The sequence below is a fragment of the Eptatretus burgeri genome, chromosome 9, assembly GCF_056783735.1.
Source record: "Eptatretus burgeri isolate ZD-2024b chromosome 9, Ebu_testis_v1, whole genome shotgun sequence".
Classification (NCBI taxonomy): Eukaryota; Metazoa; Chordata; class Myxini; order Myxiniformes; family Myxinidae; genus Eptatretus; species Eptatretus burgeri.
Window position 1 is genome coordinate 14,404,156 of NC_140969.1, and position 13,345 is coordinate 14,417,500.

Below are 13,345 nucleotides of genomic sequence, written 5' to 3' on the forward strand. Positions count from 1 at the left end.
AACTCAATTCAGGGCCACACATTGACTGTGACAGGAGAGGAAGTCTGCGAGCTATGAGTGGGGATGGCCTTGGATATCATAGGAAGAGAGTTAAGTGAGCACTGCAGGGTGCCAGACCGTGCAAAAGCATGTGATATGTCCAGGGATATGGTTCTGATTTCATGTCTGGCATTGAGCATCTCCATCCATTGTTGAGAAAGCAGAAGCAGCATATCCAGGGTAGAGTGACCTGGTAATTTTTATGCAGAGCGGTAATGTTTGCTGATTTCCAAGCAGATGGCAGATGACCTTGAGCAAACGAGAGGGTGAGCAAGAGCAGCAGAGTGGGTTTATAGGACAAGTGGGCTGATGCTGTCTGGACCGGTTGCAGAATCTGAGTCGAGGTTTGACAGCAAACTCTCTACCTTGTTTGGAGAAAAGGACACAGAGTTCATGAACAGCTGGGTACAGAAAGCGATGGGTTTAGAAGTAAACATGGAGTTTAGGAATTCAGCCTTTTCATGTGCAATGTCAGTAGTGCGGCCATTTTAGGTAAGGGAGGGGATGGAGAGGGAACATACACCAGAAACAGACTTGATTAGATGTCACAAGGATTTGGAGGAGGGAGAGAGGTTTGAGAGTTCAGACTTGAGATTCGAAAGATGTTGTTTTCTGGCTCTCCTGAGGGTAGATACACACTTGTTCTGAGCTTTATGGAAGGAACGGAGATTACCTTCAGTTGGGTTTGCCTTCCATGACGCAAAGGCAGGTTGTTTCAGGACAACTGCCTCACCACAAGCTTCAGTGTACCATGGGCAGGAGGAAGGGTAGGACAACTGAAGACAACAGGGGATAAATCTGTGCATGATCGAGAGTAAGTTTCTTTGAAAGAATTCCCAGGATGAGTTGATGTTGGAGAAAGTAGAGATTGGAGACCAGTCGAGAAGTTTGATGGCTGCCTGAAGTCCCTGCCAGTCGGCCTGAGTGAAATGCCAGACTTGACGGCGCTGAGGTGGTTCTCTAATAATGGCCAGAAAGATGTCTACTTTAACAAGCACGTGGTCAGATTAACCGATTGGATTGGAGGAAGAACAGCAGATATTTTCAGGGAAATTGGTCAAAATTAGATCCAGAAGAGATAGAGTACCATTGGTTGAGATCCAGGTCAGGAAATTGACAGTGTGCCAGTCCCAATGAGTCACAGAGATCTTTTGCTGAAGTACCATGGCAGGTGAGAGAGATACCCACACCCAGCCAACTGGCATGATGACAACTGAAGTTACCACATTTGAGGAAGAGAGAGTTGGGATGAGAGGAGAGAAGGTGGTCCATGTTTTCAGAGAGCTGGAACAGTTTTGTGTGGAAGAATGGGCAAGTATTGCCCAATCAAGTTGTGCAAAGTTGGTAGAAACCTATCCCAACAAACTCACAGCTGTAATTGCTGGCAAAGGTGCATCCACCAATTCTTAACTCGGGGGGGGGGGGGTGCCATTTATTCAAACAAGATGTTCTAGTTTTGTATTTTTAATGACTTTTGTGAAGTTTGTAGAATCTGTTTTTTTACTTGGAAGTTGTTGGTTACGATGTGTAAATAAAGGTGGAAAAAGTCTGATTTAATGAAATTTAATTCCAGGTTATAAGGCAACAAAAGGTGAACATTTTCAAAAGGGGTGTACACTTTCTATAGGCACCGTTTCCAGATTCATTTAGCCCAAGACTCCAAATGACTCTAAGTGGCGTTTATGAAGGGATGTTGCGGTGCCAGCCAACAATAGTCCAGCACATTTAAAGCAAATGAGTTTGATGCTGTCAGGAATGAATCACTGTCAAGAAAGGTAATGCATCTATTGAATGCATGAAAGCAACATCCAGCCACTCGGGGTTCATTTCGATAAATAATAATAAAATCAAAAAAGATTGGATCTGTCAGCAAGGCCAAGGAACTCCGGAGAATAGTGCCTCTATGTTAGAGTTTGGTAAAAGCAACGCATCGGAAGATTTTACAAAGTGGTCTTTGGCGAGAATGTAGAACCCATTAGCAACTAATGACATAATCAATATGAATGACCAGCTTTTTAAAAAATCCTCGTCAGCACAGAATGGTTCCAGTTGCACCATGCCTGTTGAAAAACTGTGCCATCAACTTAAATCATCTGCAATGTGACAATATCATTAATGCAGACCATGAACAATATTCATTCGCCTTCAAAGGTAAAGTCGTGCATAACACACGTTCCACTGAAGGATGATTTTGACATGACATCAGAAGTGTTTGGTTTATCCATCAGATTGTGTCATCAGAGAAGTTAACCATGACTTCTGTGTGGAAAGAATAAAAAGTGACCGATAGAATTGGAGTGATGGTTTTGTGTCAAGTCAGATCGAGGAGAATCGTTGCTTTCCCCACTTTGCACCTTTTTTTTTTTTTTAGAACTAAAGACCACAAGGCTCCCTGCTCTTGCCAGTTTTGTTAAACGTGGACTCAAATAGCAAATACTGGCGCAACCAATCTGAAGCTGTCATTACACATGCAAAAACTTCAGTTTTGTCATGCAGTTAAGAAAACTGGCTTTTGCGCGGGAAGAACAAAACCCCGCATTTACACCATTTTATAGTCTTCTTTTTCGGGGGGGGGGGGGTGCATGGGTTCATTCATTTATTTTTAATTATCTGAGGGCCCAATCTTTTTTAAAGTTCTTGTTTTTTTTTTGGTGGGAGCCAAAATAAAAAAAGTTTAGAAAACTACATTGTGAAGTCATAACTGCCAAGATCAACAAACGATTGAAACCAATGGTTCCTTAAAATACCTCTCTCTGTGTGAAGTTTGAATGATCTCTTGGGTTTCAAAGAGCATTCTCACAGAGAAAGAAAGAGAATGTCCAAGTGCCCTGTGAGCTGTGACACTTCGTCAAATGGTATGACGATTGCTATTCTTGTTGTGCCATGCCTTAATCCTACCTGTAAATAATTATGGTCTGACAATTGTAATTGCTTCAAAAGGCCAACTGGGATAATGTGGATGAAAAGAGAAAATGAAAGGTTTGCATATGATCATGAGGGTTCAAAAAAAACTATTAACTTCAGGAATATTCAGAGAAGAATGCCTTGTCCAATGCCCCCCCCCCCCACCAACTTCTGCCAGCCCCCAGCTCCCACAACCACAACCTCAATATCTTTTCTTAACACATACCTAACGGGGTGATTCGCTGCAACTGCTGTGCAGCAATGATTGGTGTATCGCTCACGCTATTCCTTTTCGCCACACCCACCAACATCAGTCCAATCTCCTCAGCTGCCTCATCCTTCAGCTCTGATAGTGCTTCACCATTCACTTGTGGCGTCTCACCTGGCAAACCCCACAAACATGGATCTCTACAATAAACATCTAGCAACTCCAAGAAATCGGATATTGAAAATGATGTTGTGTACTTTGGTAATGTCACAACAATTCAGAGACAATCACATCGATTGGAAGGACCAATGATGCTCAAATGCAGTATATTTAGCAAGGATCAAATCTCTTCACGGCTATAAGCTATAACCATCATATGTTCTCTAATATTGCCAAGTGGTGCAAACATGTCCCTCTATAAGCCTTACTACCAATCTAAAATGGTTGCACGGGTCTCACCCTAAAACTTAAAGTTTACAGTTAGTTCTTAAATAACTAGAGAGTTCATAGAACACAATACCCACACATTGTTCAACAATAAACTTCAATTCAAATAGAATAATGATTTTAGAGATCTTTTCAAAAATCTGGAAGTTTAGCACTACTGAAGCAGTCTTATACACAACCCTTATGCACTAATAGGATGACGTTGAATCACAGTTTAGAAGATGGAGGCTTTAATGATCACAGAATGCAGAGTCAATCGGAATCGTACATAGCCAGATCGACTGCCTCCTCTTCACCCCGACACTGCACCCTCTCACATGCCACTCCCACTTCCCCAAGAGCTGCGCTTGACAGCTGCTATTACGTACACCACTGTATATAACTTGTCCAAGTTCTGCAACACTGGAGGTTCTTTGAAGTATTGAAAAGGTGATTTCTGTTTTACAGTGTTCAAGTATATATATATATATATATATATATATATATATATATATATATATATATATATATATATATATATATATATATATATATATATATATATATATATATACACAATTCAATTTAAATAAAGGTTTAAAGAGAGGTTAAAGGTGTACAAATAAATCAATTCCCGGTTTTATCGCCGTTTTACCCAGTGTCCATTACATCACCCTTTCTAACATGTTATGGCAGTTATTTGTGCCTGTTGTTTGTGTCCTTTATAATATCCTTAGAAACAGTGAGTTTACTGTCTAAAATGATTCCCAATTTTGTTTGACTGTCAGGTAGACAGATAAAAAATTATCTCACTCCTCTCTGCTCATGTGCAATTGGGATGAGTTAAGAGACAAAGTACTGTTCAATGACAGGTTTGACTTCCCATTGATGTTAAAAATATAAAGTTCAATTTAAGTAAGTTGTTCCAAATTCATAAACTGAAAAGACAAACGGACATGAACCAATTGCTTAACCCTGATTTTTCACTTCATGTGCGTGGGGTAAATATGGACTAAACCTTTGAAACAGAGACACACAAGGCATAAAACACAAAATAAACAGGAAAGACAATTTTTTTAAAAACCTTTGGGACAATCGATCCTAATCAGTGAATGTTACCCTAATCTTACAACCATAACAAGTAACTGCCCCAAAATAAAGGTTATTTGTAAGTAAAAAAAATAATTATGATGCATAGATTAGTTTCTTAAAGCAAATTGATTTCACAGGAGAGATTGGATAAAATGTTTCAACCAAATGAACTTCACAATGTTTCTTATGCATCTTCAGAGCAACCAACCATTTAGATGCTCAGCTTCGGTTTCCTCCGAGCCAGAGACCTTCTTGCCGCTACGTGACTGCCGCCGTTTCTTGCAGTAAAACATGAGGCCCAAAACCAAAATGATATATGCCACTGCAGCCCCGACAGACAGTCCAATTGTTTGGATCATGCGGTATGGAGATGGTTTTGGATCCTCTGTTGGTCTTAGAGCTGTTTGAGGGTCTGCTGGGTCATGGAACCAAAGAAAAGGAATAATCTCATTTAGTCGGTAAAAGGCAACAGCATGATTATAAAACCATTTCTAATATCAAAATTAAACTTCTCCAAAATTCCAAAAGGGAATTTTCCAACATTCTCCCCCTCTCCAAATCATCTGCAATCCCTATTAATTATCAAGTACAAATCTACATATTCCATTCTGACTTAAAATGTGAATTAAAGTTTACATTTGCTATAGAAAGCAGTGAAAAATAATATGCAGTCAGCAAACCATGGATAAACTAGAGGGCTGCGATCGGAGATCGATGATGGTTCCTGGTATAGCCAACTCATTATATTAGCCAATAGGTAGGACTTGAAATTCTACCTCACAATGAAAACAAACGTTTTTCTTTTTTTGTGATTTTTTTCAAAAAGTGAGACACCACGGACACCAATACTAAAAACTTAATGCCTCCTGACGGGAACCATAATAATTTTAAAATTAATTAACTGAAAAGTTAAATACTATCGGACCCTGACATTCGTAGGGGATGTGTTCCTTGAAAATTCTGTGAATGTTGGGGCATTGTTTCAATGGAAAAAAGGGGGAGATAGCTTCCCAGCAGTTTGTGATTCATGAAAAATATCGCAAATGGCAAAGCCGCGAATGTCGACACCACAAATGTTGGGCCATTGTTTCAATGGGGGAAAAGGGGATAGGTTCCTGGCAGTTCCTGATTCATAGAGGACAATTTTAAAAGTTTAAAATCTCTTTGACCATGAATGCGCATGATTAAAGTTCACAAAAAATGTTTACAAATCAAAATAATGCCTCCAGCACCCTTGGTGTGGAGGCATAAAAAAAAAAATCGACATCACCAGGTACCGTTTCCAATGCTTGTTAACCTCCGCCATCTTCGAAGATGGATGGAGGTTACCGTTTTCACCCCTTTCTGTTTGTTTGTTTGTTTGTTTGTGAACAGTATTACGGAAAAACTCCAAGACGGATTTCGACGAAACTTGGTGGGGAGGGGGGGGGTGGGGTATGGTCCAAGGATCATGCCATGAAATTTTGGACTTGGTCCCCCCCCCCCCCAAAAAAAAAAATTTAGAGAAAATTTTTATTTTTTTTGCATTTCTACATGTTTTAAGTGATTTCCAACCCCCCCAAAAGGAATTGTTACCCCCCCCAAAAGAAATTTTTTTGCATTTCTACATGTTTTAAGTGATTTCCAACCCCCCAAAAGGAATTGTTACCCCCCAAAGAATTTTTTGCATTTCTACATGTTTTAAGTGATTTCCAACCCCCCCCCCCCAGAAAAATTAAGAATTTTTTTTTTTTTGCATTTCTACATGTTTGAAGTGATTTCCCCCCCCCCCAAAAAAGATTGTAATAGAAAATTTTTTTTTTTGCATTTCTACATGTTTTAAGTGATTTCCAACCCCCCCCCCCCCAAAAAAAAATGGAGAAAAGAACTATAACTGTCAGCACTGTTGACATCATATTTAATGAATAAGATAAGGTTCACTTGAGTGACCCAGCAGTATTGGCGGCGGAGGTTTTGCACTCTCCCGAGTGCTCCCCCTCTAGTTGAAGAAATGTGATTTCAGTTTATTAAAAGTGCTTAACCAACCACAGCATAAAAGAGAAATAAATAAATAAAAAAGACAACAACAGCAGGTAGCGTCTCCATGACCGGATCGGCGTCTCCATGAACGGATCGGCATCTCCATGAATGGATCGGCAGGTCCTACAGCATCTCGCCCAGAAACTTCACCGTGAGGTTGGACCTCAACACCTCCTACTCCTTATCACTGCCTGCCTCCTCCTCAGAAACTTTTGCAAAGGCGTCCAAACACCTCCTCGATGAGCTCCTCGGCATGCGAGGCAATAAGATCATGAAACCCCTCAGGCTCCATTTTGTCAGAGCCTTTCCATCCCACCTGCCGTACCAACCCGACAATTTCATGCCTCTCATCAGTGTTGTTAGGAATGCCTGTAAAGTTCCCTACTGCCTGTGGCCACAGATTGTAGCAGCAGGCATTGATGGTGGAAGCTCTCACCTCGTTCAGGGACTCTTTGATGGCGCTGATACAGTGGGCTATGTTGAACTCTTTCTTACACTTCCTGATGATGAGCTCTGGGTCGGAGTCTATCACATCCAAAATGCAGCAAAAGGTGCAGCGGGTATAATACATTTTGAAAGTCGAGATTACCCATTGGTTGAGTAACTGGATCAGAAAGGTGGTGTTGGGTGGCAGGAAGATCACCTCGAATATCAGGTGAGCCACCTTCAGGTCCCCTGGGTGGCCAGGAGAATTAACAATGAGCAGGAAAGAAGCTTGAACACAAGGTTTTTGGGTTTTTTTTTTTTCCAGGTACCTCTCCACCTGAGGGACGAAACAGTGATGGAACCAGTCCATGAAAATTGCTGCCGTTACCCATGCCTTCTTGTTGGCAGTCCAAAACACGGTCAGCGTGTGCTTGTTCTTGCCCTTGAGAGCACACAGGTGCAGGGAGCGGTGCAGCGTCATGGGCTTCGTCATAAGGTCCCCTTATACTTTTGCACAGAGGAGAAGAAATCCATCCATCCATTGGGACCATACTCTGTGCAGAGCATTGGTGCTGCCTAAGCGGTCTCCTGGGCTATTGGGCACAATCCTGGACAGGTTGCCACTCCGACGCAGGATACCAGCAAGCTGGTACTCATTTTTGCCGACAATGGAAGGATGACAGGCTGAGTCAACCCCACCTGGTATTAATTCAACAGCCAAGCGGGATTTGAACTCAGGACCCGAGGATCTCAAGCCCACTACTCCAGCCATTAAGCCAACGCCAGGCATGGAGAAGAAAGAACCAGTCCTTTGCGGCCTTGAGCCCCGATGCTGTCCCCTTGTGCCTCGAGATAAAAGTTTGCGTGCAGCGTCATGGGCTTCGTCATCCAGTCCCTTTTTGCTTTTGCACAGAGGAGGCGAAATACCCAGTCCTTTGCGGCCTTGAACCCCGATGCTATCCCCTCGTGCTTCGAGATGAAAGTTTGCACTGACATCATTTTTCAAAACAGGCCGGTCTCGTCAGCTTTGAACACTTGTTCTGGCAGGTATCCTTTCTCCTCAATGAGCTGCGTGAGTTTAATAGGTAACGTTTTGCCACCCCGTGGTCTGCGGAGGCACGATCGCCGAACAGTTTGACATTGCGGAGACCATAGCTTCTTCAAGTGGTAAAACCATCCCCTACTCACTTGGAATGGACTGGGGTTGCTCGTACCCACAATGCTCATACACACATCATTTATGCCAGCGCCACCTGCACTAGCGTCACCCACACCAGCCAGATGCGCTTACATACCTATCGCCTTTGTGAGAATGAGAGGTCCGCTTCCAGGCATGTTCTTCTGCACATTGTCCTCCATCCATACATTGTGAGCCTTCTCCATCTTTTCTATGTGGACATCCCAGACCTGGGCGACCCCTTTAGTGCTCGGGACAGTGCTCTCCGCAACGCTTTCTCGGATTGCCTTCTCGTTCTTCCGTATGTAGCAAACGGTGGATTCGTTTAATCTATAGGGTCAACCCACAGAGGCCACACTATCGCGCCTCGCGAAAGCCAGTCCAACAACTCAACTTTGTTGCTCAGGCTCATCACCTTCTGCCTCTTGGCAGTCAATGCATCTCCGGCACTGGTCTTGCACTTGGGAGCCATGTTTGATTAATGAGCAGAGCAAGAAGCAAAACACTGGTCAAGGCAGCGGGACGAGAAGAATGATTGAGATCCAGGACATGCTGCACATAAGTAGCCATGCGGGAATTTTGGGTAGCTGTGGGAGGGGTGAGTAATCTACCCATTGTTTGTGGGGGATGTTGGTGGGAGACAACGTTTTATGCAACTGGTGGTAGATGCAGTGAAGCGTTTTGGTTGCATAACTTGCGAGAATGACATCTTTAGCAGCTGGTTATAGATGTGGTGAAGCATTTTAATTGTATAACTCATGGCGGATAATGTCTTTTGCATATGGTGTCAGATGTGGTGGAGAGCTTTAAATTGTAGGACTCGCGGGGGGTGACATCTTGCGCAGCAGCTGGTAGATACAGTGGAGTGTCTTTACAGCGGGAATGGTGGGACATGGTGTGCAGCTAGGTTTATTGTGTAAATGGTGGGACATGCCGCACATATGTGTTTGTAACCTGCCGGATAGGTTGGCTCGTGGAACATGTGTTTTTTGCACCCTCGAAAAACCATGAAAATGTGAAGCACAGGACCGTGAATGTAGAAGCAGGTCTTGTGCGCAGCTCATGGAAGATATCTTTTTTGCGTACATTCAGCTGCTCTATGCATGGTTGGTAGAAGATATGTTTTCGAACTGTGTTATATGCACGGCTCGTGGAATGTATGTTTTTTGCGCCCACAAAAAACCCGCAAACATACGAAGCACGGCCGAAAAAACAAGCAGGTCGCATTTTATCAACCGCGAATACACGAGGTCCACAAGTAGTGCATCCATAAATGTCGGTCCAACAGTAAATGGGATTTTTTTTTTTGAAAATAATTGTAAATTGGAAAAAAGTCAGTAATTGAAAAGTTAAATAAATGAAAATTGAAAGAAAAAAAAAATGTAAATACGCAGGGTCCGCCCCGACTGTGGGTTTTTCCGCATCGTGGTTTCGCTTAATCGGGTTGATTTATTGCAGTAAAATGTGCCGATCACAGCATGGGTCTTTTGCTCTATCATGGTCTAGCGTGGAGGAATAGACAACCTCGCATCTCCGTCTCACCTCACAGCCCCACGCTGCCCTCCATCGCAGACTCAGTTACTCATTCCATATCGTGCCTACGGACTTTCATCACGTGATATCGCGTGATTTAGTTTGTAATTGTGTGATATTGCATAATTTAGTTTTCACTAGTCTTTCACTTACATTGTGGGGTGTTCCTGACAGTAAATACTTATGAATAAGAAGACCATGTGGGTTGATATGAAGAGAAAGAACATGAGGGGTTTTAGTGAAATATGACAAATGAAACATTATAAAATGTTTTTAAAAGCTTTTAAAGAAGCAAATTAATTCAATTATGAGCAATGTTGGCTCAATTGGGAGGTAATGAGAAAGGAAGGAATAAAGAATGAACTAAGGAAAGAAATGAGTGGCAGAATGAGTTGGTGATCTTTTTTGAGCGAAAATATTTGTTTGTTTTGAAGAGAGGAGGGGGAAAAAAAGTTAAGTTGAGGAGCGTGAAACAGAACGCTTGGGATAAAGCAGAATGAGGCACATATCTTGAGAGGTTTTCGCTAGTCTTCATAGAGAGGTGCTTGAAATTCAAGCGAGAGATGGACGCTGTCATAGCACCTTATACGAAGGTCTATAAGAACATGCAGAACAAGGCAAAGCAAACAAAGACCACCTCCTCCTTGATTGATTAATTGTTCTGCGGTATGCTGAAGGTGCAGGTTTATTCAGTGAAAATCACAGACAAGCTGAGGCAAAGCATCATGGATGCATGTGGGGGGATTGATGGAAATGCTGCATTAATGCACCGCGTTCATTGTACTGTGCATTTCTCGAGGGACAACACATTGAACGTCATGTAATGTCATTGAACAAGTCATGTATTGTAATGTAGTGTCAAAAAATCATTTATAATGTATATTTGCCGACGTCTTCAGACTTTATGGAAACCATGTACAAATATATATATATATATATATATGTATATATATATATATATATATGTATATATATATATATATATATATATATATATATATATATATATACATATACATATACATATACATATATATATATATATATATATATATATATATATATATATATATATATATATATACACATACATACATATACACAAGCCGGTAGGCGACGAGGGATCCGCTAGGATCGAAGCACTGGATACGATGCTTTTCATTCTGACCGATCCACCGACGGAGATTCATTGCCAAGACGTATTGGTTCACATACAATTGTTCCTCTGCCTGGCAAGATTTTTCCTATTGCGTATTTTGCCAACTGGCAATCCTCATAAAAAATGACGGTAAAAAGACACCCGATTTTTGAAGGACTACCATTTGAAAAATAAAACCTAAATCAAAAATTGGCTCGAGTAAAATTTTATAAATATCTCGAAGCGTTTAATTCCGAAGTCTCGTTTCTCCACATTCAAAACTGTAGGACAAGTATTGAAAATAGTGAACGCGGTTTTGCAGCCGCTGCATATCAACGGGTGGTTGCGTAGCAACGAAACTCAAACGCGCACACTCCCAGGCCATATGGCACCTGTTCGCCAAGTTTCATCGAAATCGGTTTTGCTGGTTTGTGTTGTGGAGCCTCGCGTTGCAGACACAGAAACACACACACACACACACACACACACACACACACACACACACAAAACCCGATAAACTTCTCTCAATGCTCTTGTTTGACCGCCTCCTGAGCCACACATCATTTTTCATAAGCCACGCCCACTTTTTCATAAGCCACGCCCACTTTTTATAAGCCACGCCCACTTTCCATAAGCCACGCCCAATTTCCATAAGCCCCGTCCACTTTCCATAAGCCCCGTCCACTTTCCATAAGCCCCGTCCACTTTCCATAAGCCCCGTCCACTTTCCATAAGCCACGCCAACTTTTCATCACCCACGTCCACTTTTCCTAAGCTCTGCCCACTTTCCTAAGCCCCTCATAAAAAAATGACGGTAAATAGACGCTCTATTTTTGAAGGACTACCATTTGAAAAATAAAACCTAAATCAAAAATCGGCTCAAGTAAAATTTTCTAAATATCTTGAAGTGTTTAATTCCGAAGTCTCGTTTCTCCACATTCAAAACTGTAGGACAAGTATTGAAAATAGTGAACCAGTTTTTCGGCCGCTGCATAGCAATGGGTGGTTGTTTGGGTGAAAGCAACGGGTGAAATCGGTTTGCCGGTTTGTGCTGTGGAGCCTCACGTTGCAGACACACACACACACACACACACACACACACACACACACACACACACAACCCGACAATAAAGGATATCTAGCGAATCCAATAATATATATATATATATATATATATATATATATATATATATATATATATATATATATGGGGTTACCAACGACCGCCACCGGTACCGGTGGTCAGCAGGGTACCAGTGGAAATTGTGCTACTGCTGAGCGAAGGAGGAGAAGGAGACGGGGAAGGCGAGTCCGGAGGCAGTGGGAGAGGGGGAAGGGTAGAAGCGTGGAGGTGAGAGTTGGAACTCTGAATGTTGGGACGATGACTGGCAAAGGGCGAGAGTTGGCTGATATGATGGAGAGAAGAAAGGTGGACATACTGTGTGTACAAGAGACCAAGTGGATGGGGAGTAAGGCTATGAGCATTGGAGGTGGTTTCAAACTGTTCTACCATGGTGTGGATGGGAGGAGAAATGGTGTCGGGGTAATCTTGAAGGAAGATTATGTCAAGAGGGTATTGGAGGTGAGGAGAGTGTCTGACCGAGTGATGAGTGTGAAGTTGGAAATTGAAGGGGTGATGATGAATGTCAGTGCATATGCCCCACATATGGGGTGTGAGATGGAGCATAAAGAAGATTTCTGGAGTGAGTTAGATGAAGTGGTGGAGAGTGTATCCAAGGATGAAAGAGTGGTGATTGGAGCAGATTTCAATGGGCATGTTGGGGAAGGGAATAAAGAGGATGAGGAGGTGATGGGTAGGTACGGTCTCAACAAGAGAAATGTGGAAGGGCAAATGGTGGTAGAGTTTGCAAAAGAATGGAAATGGCAGTGGTAAATACGTATTTCAAGAAGAAGGAGGAACACAGGGTGACATACAAGAGTGGAGGAAAGTGCACACAGGTGGATTACATCTTAAGCAGGAGATGCAACCTGAAAGAGATTCGTGACTGTAAGGTGGTGGCAGGGGAGAGTGTAGCTCGACAGCATCGATTGGTGGTCTGTAGGATGACTTTAGAGGTGAGGTTGAGGAAGAGAGTGAGGGCTGAACCAAGGACCAGATGGTGGAAGCTGAAGGAGGAAGACTGTTGCGTGGAATTTAGGGAGGAGGTGAGACAGGCGTTGGATGGTGGTAAAGATGGGTGGGATGATTGGGCAACGACAGCAGAAGTTGTGAGGGCGATAGCTAGGAAGGTACTTGGTGTGACATCTGGACAGAGGAAGGAAGATAAGGAGACTTGGTGGTGGAATGAGGAAGTACAGGAAAATATAAGGAAGAAGGGGTTGGCGAAAAAGAAGTGGGATAGTCAGAGAGATGAAGAAAGTA

The 13,345-nt window shown here is 42.5% G+C and overlaps 1 protein-coding gene across 5 annotated transcripts in view; it reads right to left on the reverse strand.

Moving 5' to 3' along the window:
* The window catches only part of PTK7 (protein tyrosine kinase 7 (inactive)), a 121,518-nt gene that overhangs the window by 21,009 nt on the left and 87,164 nt on the right, over positions 1-13,345 (reverse strand). For 4 of the 5 annotated variants that reach the window (XM_085894145.1, XM_085894148.1, XM_085894143.1 and 1 more), the window contains 2 exons: positions 4,878-5,084; positions 3,170-3,325 (listed from right to left, as the gene is read on the reverse strand). In XM_085894145.1, coding sequence (XP_085750271.1) covers positions 3,170-3,325; positions 4,878-5,084 — 363 coding nt within the window. The remainder of the gene's footprint in view (positions 1-3,169; positions 3,326-4,877; positions 5,085-13,345) is intronic. The other variant, XM_085894144.1, reaches the window with a different exon arrangement.